The sequence below is a fragment of the Electrona antarctica genome (genome assembly GCF_951216825.1).
Source record: "Electrona antarctica genome assembly, chromosome: 15".
NCBI classification, from domain to species: domain Eukaryota; kingdom Metazoa; phylum Chordata; class Actinopteri; order Myctophiformes; family Myctophidae; genus Electrona; species Electrona antarctica.
Window position 1 is genome coordinate 38,494,397 of NC_136796.1, and position 11,786 is coordinate 38,506,182.

General features: G+C 41.0%; 1 protein-coding gene across 1 annotated transcript; it reads left to right on the forward strand.

Annotated features, from left to right (window-relative positions):
• Positions 1-699: 699 nt before the first annotated feature.
• LOC306938499 (CMP-N-acetylneuraminate-beta-galactosamide-alpha-2,3-sialyltransferase 1-like) lies at positions 700-11,120 on the forward strand (the record flags this gene model as incomplete). Its single annotated transcript, XM_079522718.1, has 6 exons — positions 700-993; positions 3,376-3,569; positions 5,553-5,732; positions 7,188-7,233; positions 7,526-7,645; positions 8,141-11,120. 6 exons carry the CDS (start codon positions 700-702, stop codon positions 8,312-8,314), a joined length of 1,008 nt encoding a protein of 335 aa, XP_079378844.1. The 3' UTR covers positions 8,315-11,120.
• Between the last annotated feature and the right edge of the window lie 666 nt (positions 11,121-11,786).

Genomic DNA, 11,786 nt, shown 5'->3' on the forward strand with positions numbered 1-11,786 from the left:
TTTGTCAATACATCACTCATGTTTGACATTCTTTCCACCAATTAGCCCTCCTCCCCTGAAAAATAGACATGTTGCTAATCAATATATTAACTGGTATCACACACTAAATATATATTAGTATTGTTTAAATTGCACCAAATGTCAGCAGTGTTGTCGATTCAAGCTGAAACCTATAAAGTTTCATACAGGATGTTGTTATTCTCAATTTTCACATAATGTGCTCTCACAAAAATGGTCTGTTTGCCTTGTAGGTTGATGATTATTCAATGGATGGAGGCCATGTCGGTCACTAACCCCACAGAGTCAACATGAGAACAGCAGCTGTAGTTAACCAGGATCCCACAAGCTGACAGAAGCATGCTGAGCTGACCTGCCACAGTGGAATTACCTGCCTCTGGCTTAGATGAGGACCGTACATCTACAGAGGAGACTCCCACGGTTTGTGGATATTACCAAGATCTCCTTTAAAGGTTGTGTGCTCATCTTCGTGATAAGGATGTTTATCAATGGAGGATGCTGATGCAACTCTTTAAATCGGTGTAATCAGTGTAGTATTTGACCTACTTTTACAGAAAAAAAGGAATGGTTTGTTTTGCTTTTTCCTCCACCTCCATCTCAAAACTTTGGATTCTTAATTCACCAATGAGCTTGTTTTGAGCTCAAAACGTCCCGACAAACTGACTCGACGTTCCAAACACCATGCCTCTACTACCCAAACGGAAGAAAATCAGGACTTTCATGCTGTTGTTCTGCATCGTAACGTTCACAACGTTCCTGTTCAGTTACACCTTCCGAGACCCCTCGCTCTATTTCATCAGGTACGCTTTTCGCCTGTCGGACAACATTTTCTCCAAGGGTGCATGTGCCTGTCGGCGGTGTATGACGGAGCTGGAGGATGAGCCCTGGTTCACGGAGCGGTTCAACCTGTCCATTCACCCTCTCATGACCAGCGGAAACAGCTTACTGTCTGATGACACCTTCAAGTGGTGGCAGGTGAGATCCATCGCCGTTGGTACAATCATTTGTGGAAGTACAAGGGAACATGCATGCATGCACGCACGCAGACATGCACGCATGCTCGCTCACACGCCGTGCACGCACGCACGCACGCACGCACGCACGCACACACGCATACACGCATACACACACACACACACACACACACACCAGTAAGACGCCTGAGGGCGAGAAGCGACCTCGCCCTTTAGGGTTAGAAGCGTGGCTGCACTAATAACTTTGGGGCAGGCCCGTCTACAGTTTAAATGGACAGGTATCAGTCAAAAGGGAGACATCGAAGAGGAAGGATGGGGAAGGATCAACATATGGAATGTCAGAACAGGTCAGCTATGGAGATATATAAGGGTTTGAGGTTTGAGGTCAGATGTAGCGTTGCTGGCCAATATTGATGACATCAGGGACCTCGATATATGAGCTTATATGAGGGATCTCCATCCCTGATGATGTCACGTGCCAATTCTAGACACACACTGTTGGTTTATCTTCTCACAGCCACACGGGTAATAAGATAATTCCTCTTTTTTATCAATATATTTATCAGATTCCCACGTTGGCATTCAAAAACATGCTTTAGTTGTTTAACTTCTTTATCGGCCCATAGCTTAAAGCACCCATCTGCCTTGCCTGGGTGAAACAGCCATTGCCCCAAATCGGACTGAAGCGAGAAATGGGAAGGGTTTCGTTCAGATGTTTTTTTGTCATCCTGCCAGACTGTAATCATGTTTTTAGCAATAGGATTAGCTGTAGACCTTTTGAGCATTTTAAATGAATTTGAGTAGTGGGCAATGGAAGCTTTAATGAGCATGATTCAATGTTCCTCCATGCCCAGTAGTACCATAACAGCATTTTAACCCTCCCCTATTGTAAGGCAAATAGGGGAGCCTGGGGATTTCATTCCAAATACAATTACGAAACAATTTTTCCATTTTAGAAAACAAACCAACAGGAGGTGACAAGGGGATATTCTGAAACAAATATAACGGCTTAGGGAGTATGTTCATTTTATTAAGTATACAGGTATCCCTTTTTAGTAGTTTTTGGTCAAAGCCATACACCTTAATTCCCCTAAACTCACTCTTTTCTGTCTCTGCAAATATCAATAGTTCTTCCCGGATAATGAGTAAATATGCTGTGGAAGATAATGTATTAAAAAATGAAGGATATGAGTTCAACTAGCCGTTTAATAGCGTACCATGTGTAATGACTGTGTAAAAGAAGATGTTATGCTCTACCACACACATACACTGCAGCTATTGATTTTTTATTATCTCATTTTAATTAATGAACATCTTGGAATTGGAATTGATTATTTGCTCTGCTATCAAACTAAAACACACTTTCTTGAGGGTCCAAAGCATTGTATGTTGCCTTTCCACCAACAGAGTAGTATTGTACGTTGCACACTGGCTTTAATCGTTATCACAGTCACCTCACACCATGTTCATTTAGAGGTTTAAGAATATAAATATCTGCAAGGTTGCATCCTGACACAACTCGGTTCACAAAAGCTTCTCAGCGGGAGGCTGATGATGGGAGTGTCACCGTTTAACACTAGTTGACCAGATGGTTTGGACTCTGATGCCATAAGGCGGGGTCATTGTGTTCTTGTGTCCGACAAGGTGGCACAGTCCTAAGGGGCATAGCAGAAGTTTACAGTTGCATGGGTGGTTTGCATTTAATTACTGCACGTCAATATAAAATGACTGGAAAAGAGGGTTTTTCACTAGCCACTGACATCACAGAATAGCTTTGACAGATACTGTCAGCCTGATGTCTGGTAAGCATGCATGTTTATCTCCACTTTCTTTTTTTTTAAGATGTTTTTTTTGGCTTTTCTGCCTTTATTGATATACAGTAGCTTGACAGGAAACAGGGAGAGAGATGGGGGGGAGACACACAGCAAAGTTCGTCGGGATCAGGACTCGAACCTGCGACACACTGTCTGGACCGCTAAGGCCTATCTCCAAGGCCTATCTCCACTTTCTTACCCCTAGGGTGGGTCGTAATACACATGCATGTGTGTGTCCTTGGATAGTGTGCTCATCCAATCTGACCATTCAGTAGCCACAATACAAATCTGGAGTGCTAATTTTAACTTTTGAGATTGCAAATATCCATATGTTCCCTATATGGATGTTAATGGCAACGATAGCCTTTTGTGTCTTGGGTGCAGGAGAGGGCCAAGAGAAACTGCCCATGTATTTAAGCTTACCGTGAAGTTATTTGAGAAATGTGATCTACATGTTGTGAGCTTAAAGAGCTACTGTAGTTCACTGCCCTTGTTCAGTCACTTGTGGTTAAATTAACCCTGGAGTCTAAACCAAATCTCAGACGGGTCTCCGCATGCTGTGTCACCAGTGGTTGCAGGCAGAGAAGCATCCGGCCAACTACACAGAAGTGGTGGAGGAGTTGTTCCAAGTCATTCCTGACGAGGCGCTCTACACGGATGGCAGCCCAGAGCGCTGCAGGACCTGCGCTGTGGTGGGGAACTCAGGGAACCTCAAGGGATCGCAGTATGGTGACCTCATCGACTCCAGTGATCTTATTATAAGGTGATTTGTTGCTAAATGTTATTGTTTGAATGTCACAGGCTTACTCAGCCATGGGTAGAACATATCTATGCTGTCTGGAGAAACCACCTAACTCAAAATGTTAATTTGGAGTAAGTTAACGTTATACAGTGTTAGAATAAACATAAGTCATCCTGGCAGTGTAAAGTGTAAAATTAAAGTGCACATAAAATAGTTCATGATACCTGACAACAAGCTTGAGGTTTGAAGCTGATGATATGAAAAGCAATTGGCTTGTCATAGATGTGAGAGAATCTGTCAGGAACACCTCAGTATTTGGACCCGTATGCAGAATAACCCAGTCAACAACGACTTGCACTCGAGCACTTTTATTTAAACTCAGAAAACCCTCCCAGGGCATATATAACATAAACTCCCACTCTTGGGAAACACAGTGTTATAATCGAGCAACCTAACCAATAACACAGAGTCCCTAATATACCTCCATGCTCATTAACCAAAGTCTCTTCAGCTTAGAAGCGCAGGTGGACACAGTCTCACAATCAGCCAGGAGAAGGGAGGCAACAGAGGGGCAAAGGCAAGGGGCCAGTGAGGCTATTCAACGTTGAAGCACTGGGCCCTAGTGGTAGGAGGAGGGACTACAGGCGGACCCGTGGATTCATGACCGGGAAACCCCGTGCAGCTGGGCTTTAACATTGAGCGCTCGGTTGCACTTCCGCATTTGACCACCAAAAATGCGGAAGTAGACGTTCTGAGACGGTACTTCCGGCAGTCTTCCGGGTGCTTCAAAACGCCACTGAGCAACTTCCACTGACATGAATAGCTGGGGGGCGGAGCTTCGCGCCAGTTCAGTCTCTATCCTTTTATATACTCTATGGGCAAAGGTAGGGACGGCGGTCCAGGCGTGGTACGTCCTAGGACAGGACGTGACAGCATCTCAATATTTAGATTCCACTGCATTGGTTTATTGAACGTCATTAATCAATTGAAGCCTCTGTGTGATGTTAAGCTCTTGCAAATAGCTTAATTAAAGTGGATGATAAACTCAACAGACGTAATGGATAGGGAGATTACATAGTTGGCTGTTGGAAATTGGCTTTCAAAAAGGCACTTTCTTGTATCTGTCAGTCACTGGGTGTCTGAGTTTTTTAAGACAAACGTAATGAAATGGTCAAATATACTAGAACTGGCTTCAGTGGGTCACACAATTAACTGAAATGAGTCATTTCAGTTCATTTTGTTGACTGTCTAAAACTATGATGAAAAATGTTCATCGACTACCTTTTTTCACTGACAAATACTAAATAAAAACTAAGCTATGATGACTAAAACTATGAATAAATATACTGACAATTTCGTCAAATAACAACTACACTAAAATGTAATGGAGGGACATTCAGTAGAACTAATACAAGTCATTTTATGCTTGGTTGTGTGCAGGTGTCACCCTCTGAAAATAGCCGATCTACAAGGTCACAACCTGTCGCAGCGTGACACGTGAGCTTGTAGATCTGCTATTTTTGGCACACAGTTGAGTATAGAGGGTATGCGCATGCATCAAGTGAGTGGCAAAGTGAGTGGTAAAGTGAGCTTAACGTCTTTTAATGTAATGTAATGCAATCAAATAGGACTTTTCTGTTTGGATGTATGGGCTGTCAAGGCCAGAAAGTAGTTTTTGCCACACAGTAGGTGTTCCCACATAACTTCCGGGTATGAGGATGATGTCACGCGCATACCCTCTATAAATCCGGCATTTCAACGCCATCCAAGGCCTGCCAAAATACATTTTATATAGTAGACTAAATCAAGATTTATTCTCATCTTATGGTATTTTGTCAACTAAAACTAGACTAATTTCAGATGACTAAAATATGATTAAAACTAAATAGAATGTTATTCAAAAGACTATGACTACAACTAAATCCAAATTTGCTGTCAAAATCAACACTGCTGAGAAAAGAAAAAAAAATCAAAATGAAAAGCAAAGCTGTGTTTTATTTGCAGAATGAACCAGGCTCCCACATCTGGCTTTGAAGAAGATGTTGGCTTCAGAACCACTCACCATGTGATGTACCCGGAGAGTTCCGTAGACCTTGACAACACCACTCATCTGGTGCTGATCCCTTTCAAGACCCTGGACCTTCAGTGGATCATCAGTGCTTTAACCACAGGCACCATTAAACAGTGAGTGCATTACACTACACTACACTATTGCACCTTTTCACTTTACCTAGAGCCCTAACCAGTGGCGTGCACAGACATTTAGAGGGGCAGGCCGGTGCTCAAGTGAAAAAAAGGCACCTTGTGCAGCGTGTGGAACCGCATAAATTATATATTAGAAGCAAATTTTTATCAAGAATTGAAAAAAAAACACCCAATTTTTTGTGGGTGTTTTTTCAAAAGGCCACATTGCTGACCAGAGGGCAAGGGCAGGTGGTGCTCTAGCACCCCCTAGTGTATATCTGTGCACGCCACTGGCCCTAACCACACCAAAGGGTCGCCATGCAACTCCTTGGGTCCAAACGGTTGTAAAGAGTTGCATGGTGACCCTTTGGTGTGGTGGTTTGGGCCATTGAATTCCATGTGTTGAATCACTTGGGACAACTTGGGACGACGTACGTTAACGTGCAACAGGACACACTGCTGGGACAACGCTAAAACCGTCTCGACCCTTTGGTGTGGTTAGAAAGGCTTAAGAAATGAAGTGACAAAAAAGAAAGAAAAAATAAATAGAATGACAAAGAGAATTATATATTTTTTTCTCGTCGATCATTGGGGGAAACACGCACAGACGCATCCGCGAGCGCATCACCTGCAGCTTACTTTAATTGACATATTAGTACACTGATATGTACCGGTACATACAAAATATTGTCATATCGTCACATGCTTAAACTAATGGTCTATGTCATTTTTATTTTTTCAGAAAAAGAAAAAAAAACTGATCCAAAACAAAAGTATGATATTTCCTAAGTCACACTCTTGAGATAGGCCATTTTACTAAAAGATTTGTATGATCCTCTTTAATTAAGAGCTGAAAACAAAAATCTCAAAAGATTACTTCTTAGACCATTAGTTTAAGAAGGTGATGATATTCAGTTAATCTTTATTTAATTTATAGCATGAAATGAAATGTCATATGAAATATAATAAAATATAAGTTAATGATCACATCAGAATTTAAATCAAAGTCAAATCAAAACAAGGCAATCAAGATGTTTACATGTATTTCTGCAGTTACAGCCCAAGTTTGTTTTGGCATTTACAGTACCCTCTGGTGGACAGAATTGCATATACAGACAAACAGAACATAATTGTGTATGCACTTCATGCAGCTCAACAGTCATCTAGAATTGTATGCAGGAAGCCGGGAACTGGTGAATATAAAATAGAAATGAAAAGAAAAGACCTGTTATGATATTGAAAATCAATTATGTCTGGATTTGTCTAGATGTCGTTATTTCCTGTCATTATGGTTCACATCTAGATTATATTAATTATGTACGCAATAAATACAGATTTATGTCTGTATTTAATACATATATTATGTATCGGCATAATGTATGTAATAATCAGCATACAGATTTATTATTATTATTATTATTATTGTTGATTGTTATTTTTTTATTTCTATTGCAGCACATATGTACCTGTAATGTCCAAGATTAAAGCAAACAAGGACAAGGTGAGTTCAATGACAAAAGGCCTAGTTTTCATGCCATGTTATTTAAGTTTGTTCATCATCAGATAATCTTGCGATTATTCACAATCAATGTGTTTGTGTGAGGTAAGTCAGCTTGTCAGGTACTGTATGTGTACTGTATGTGTTGAACCTCAACCTGTTTAATTTTTTCGGGGCCACATGAATAAACAGTCCGCAGCTGGTGTGATAGAGACATGACTGTAAACATTAGAAATATTACTCCAGTCTACAGCATCTGCAGTGGTCTGCCATGAAAAGTGTGTCTTTTTTGCAGGTGTTGATCTATAGTCCAACCTTTTTCAAATACGTCTATGAGACTTGGCTCGACAGTCACGGGCGATATCCTTCCACCGGCTTCCTCAGTTTACTGCTTGCCATTCACATTTGTGACGAGGTAAGCTGATAGTTCTACTTTACAATTGACAACTTACGATCTCACCATATAGACGCTTTTATCCAGACTGACTTATAAAGACAAGTGCAAGATCAGAGTGAATGGCATGAGAGTCAACAAATGACAGTGAAAATGGTCACGTAAATAAGGAAGCCAAGAAATCAATTAAGTGCTACAAATAAGTAGGTATAAATCTTCTTCAGCACATTCAGGTTTGTCATGACTTTAACAGACATTATTAACTGACATTAACTGTCCTAGAAACAAAAGGGGGACAAGGAGAATTGATAGAGGACATTATTTAATGTATGCAGTTCCAAAGAAAGAATAGAACAGGTTACAGCAAAGGTTATTTTCATTATATATATGAAAAGAAAATCATACATTAATCCCAATCGAGGCAAACGTTTGAAATAATCGTGACAGTGATGTCAAGTCATATCGCCCTGCAGCTGTAGTGTTATGTGACAGTGTGTTTGTGTCCGTACGTCACAGGTGAGCGTGTTTGGTTTCGGTGCAGACCAGTATGGAAACTGGCATCACTACTGGGAGAAGAACCATTTGGCAGGAGCGTTCCGACACACAGGAGTTCACGACGGAGACTATGAATACAACGTCACCCTGCTGCTGGCGGACAAACACAAAATACAGATGTTTAAAGGGAGGTGATGCTGCTTTACAAGTGCTGTCCAGACATTGAATGAATGACGACAGCTCTGTTGTCCTTCTGGTTTCCAAAGACGCTGTTCAGTTTTCCTGCAAAGCTTTGAAAACAACATAAGAAAGTGAAACAAACAAACCGGGAAACAGCCATGCTTATGCTGTAATTCACTACAGTCATCTCCATCCTCTGCCTTCATTGAATATTCCATTTCCACACTGGCATGCAGTATATCTGAGATGATATCAGGATAGAGCAGCTAGAGAGTGTCTCTGATCTTCACATCACTGTGTCAAAACTCCCTCAGTAGATGGGTGGTGGTATCATGGACAGGCCTACAGTACATGTGGTTGTCCTTGACCTGCTCCGCTTCATCTTGGATGTGGAGGACAGTGTCACCTGGTAGATGCATGCTACTGTAGCTGTCACCTACCTGGACTCTACCAGCATGGTATACATCAAACTGTGTTCTTCTCTTATCATTTTTATCCCACGATTTCTGTAACCCATTTTTCACTGTCAATTATCTAATTCTAATGTGATCCTGGGCTCTACACACCCTCCGCCAACCTATTCCCCAAGAACTGTGTTCTTAAAGGCAACTGGTATTACAAGTTTTGCACAATGACTATGAGTCATGGTAGTATACTTGACATTATTGCAGACCATTTTCCAATGCATAATACAGTTTTTCTTTGTTTGTTTGTTTGTTTTTCCCCTGGTGGGATAGAACACCAGTGGTTCCTGTATTCAAGGAGAGAGAAAGTCAAAATGGGGTTGGGGGATGTGAAAACTAAAGGGAGAAGGAACAGATAAAGGTTTAGGAACTTTTGGAGCGACAATGGGATGTGTTCGAGACTTCATCATTGTTCCCAAAACTAATTATAGAACTTAATTTAAACTCTGGCTAGCTTGTACTGACATGAAATTACTAGAGCTTTTGTTTTGTTGACATATAGTTGTCTCAACTTCTGGTCGGCAATGTACAGAATTACATATGCAAAGTTAGTATCATGTACAAACATGTACATTTAGCAACATAATATAATTATCAACATCTCTTTCATCATGCTGCATGCTCAGCTCCCAGTTTTCTTTTCTTTCATTTCATAATTTGAATTATGAAGAATCATGAATAACCCCTAGTTTGACATGTCACATGCTACTTAAAGCATAATTCAAATTTGAAATGTTTGCCCTATATACAGTAGGTTTTCAAATGTATCCCAACGTTAAACCCCTGAATTTACCGGTTACGATCCACAATTTATGTAACAATCAATTTTGAACATGTTATTTGGATAAGGATCATAAAAAATCACACCTGTGTGAACTGAGCGGTGCAACTATACATGTATTGTTATAGTTACTGTACTGTACTGTGCTCTGTACTGTAGTGTACTGTGCTCTCTCTGTACTGTGCTTTCATTATTTTTGGAAAAGATCTTTGAGAAATGACAGTTACCGTGTGGGGGTCCCCGGGGGGGTCCCCAGAACATCCAGACCCCCAGGAACGCGCCCAGGAGAGCTGGCCCGGTTCCGGCGAGCCTTCCTGCGTCCGAAACGGTCGAGAAATGACAGAGTTACTGCTTGGGGGTTCCCGGGGGGTCCCCGGAACATCCAGACCCCCAGGAACACGTCCAGGGGCCGACCCAGTTCCGGCGAGCCTTCCCGCTTCCGAAATGGTCGAGAAATGACAGAGTTACTGTGTTGCAGCTTTCCGTGCTCGGACACAGGGACAGACATACATAGTATACATGGCTACGTAATGGAGTGGTTAGGCACCGCTCAAAAACCTTGAACGATTACTATTGCAATTTCCTTTTGGGACAAATCTTAGATTGACTGGCCTACTACCCATGGTAGAATTTGACTAAACTGTTTTATATAATCTGCAGACTCTGATCAACCAACCACAGTATAATAGCAATGCACCCCAGATGCTCCCATGTTCTAATCAAGCAGCTAGGCCACCAATCATCCAACTATGCTAGGCTTCAAGTTCAACAGGCCGCTGATAAAGGGTGCCAGAGTGGCCGGTAGAGCAGCCGTATGGGAACCGTGAGGTTATCAGTTTGAACTCCTAATTGCTCCTGATGTGCAGGATGGTGCCTTGCATGGTTTCCTCCACCATGCACAATATATGCAAATTTACCATTTATAAATAAAGATATTCCGGACAGTCCCAACACAATGTGATTATGTGCTTGTAACACACCTGTGTTACACACCTGTGTTACAAGCATAATATACATTTCAATATGAATATGTACTGCTGAACATTTAGAAAAGTTGCTCTCTGTGACGTACTTGATCATTTTACTCATTGCGATCCCCTACTACGCAACAATATATTATGAATAAGCCAGGTCATCGTCAACTGTTCTATCTTTTTTAAGTGTGACCTGCAAGAGATCTTATTTTAGCCAATCCTGCCATCTTCTGAATAACAGATGAAATGAAATGAAATGGAGCCACAATTAAAATAAAATAACTAACTGAAGCAATATTAGAATTTGTTTTACCAGTTCTAGTATCTGCATCTTTCCTATCCCATACAGTTTAGTGGTAAAAAGAAAAGACAAAAGGCAACAATCAGTGGTTCGAAGAAATGATTGAAATCTAAATGTCATTCACTGCAACTCCTGGTAGAAGTTTGTTAGGGCCGTGTCAAGACAAAATATGCCTTTCTCATACAGTAGTTTTTTGGAAATGTGTGGGGTCAACTATCTGGTTATCTACTGTATTTGGTTTTACCTTCATTGAACTGTACCCTTTCTGCAATCCGTTAATGAAATGTTCAATCAGTCAATACCTGCATTATAAACAATTTGCCCTTTTCTTTTGTTGTAATTTCATTCATTTCCAATTGTACAAAACAAATAAACAAACTTTAAATACATTCTAAACACTGAGTGACAGCCTACTCTTACTTGCATGACGTAAGTGTATTAAAAACTATTGTAACTACAGTGTAAAGTTCCCTACTAGTATCAAGGGGACCCTTGTTGTCATGCCTGGTTAGATATCTCCCTCTTCTGGTGAAAAAGTGTTACCTTTAGATTTAGTTGTTTTCAGAGACAATGCATTATGAAAATATCACACCCGTGTGAAGTGAGGGGCGCTCTTACATCATCATTCTCCACTCATTGTCAATGGCATTTAATGTTTGTGTTAAGACAAGAATCTACACTATAGCTGAATATAGGAGGGGCTAGCGCCCCTCAAAAATGTCAAACGTGTTAATTGACAACACAATGAAAGCATTCAGGGGAAGATGAATGTAGAATAGAAAATGGCCTATATGCAAAGATTGCCCTGCATGTTGTGTACTTTAATTTCACGTGCACTATAATTTCCAAATCATTGCTATCACTTGAACAATCAATGTGTGGACATGGTTAACATTATGTTTCCTTTCTTTGTAAACATACTCTACTGTATGGCCTTCTGACAAGGCACACACATTCATCTTGCCTG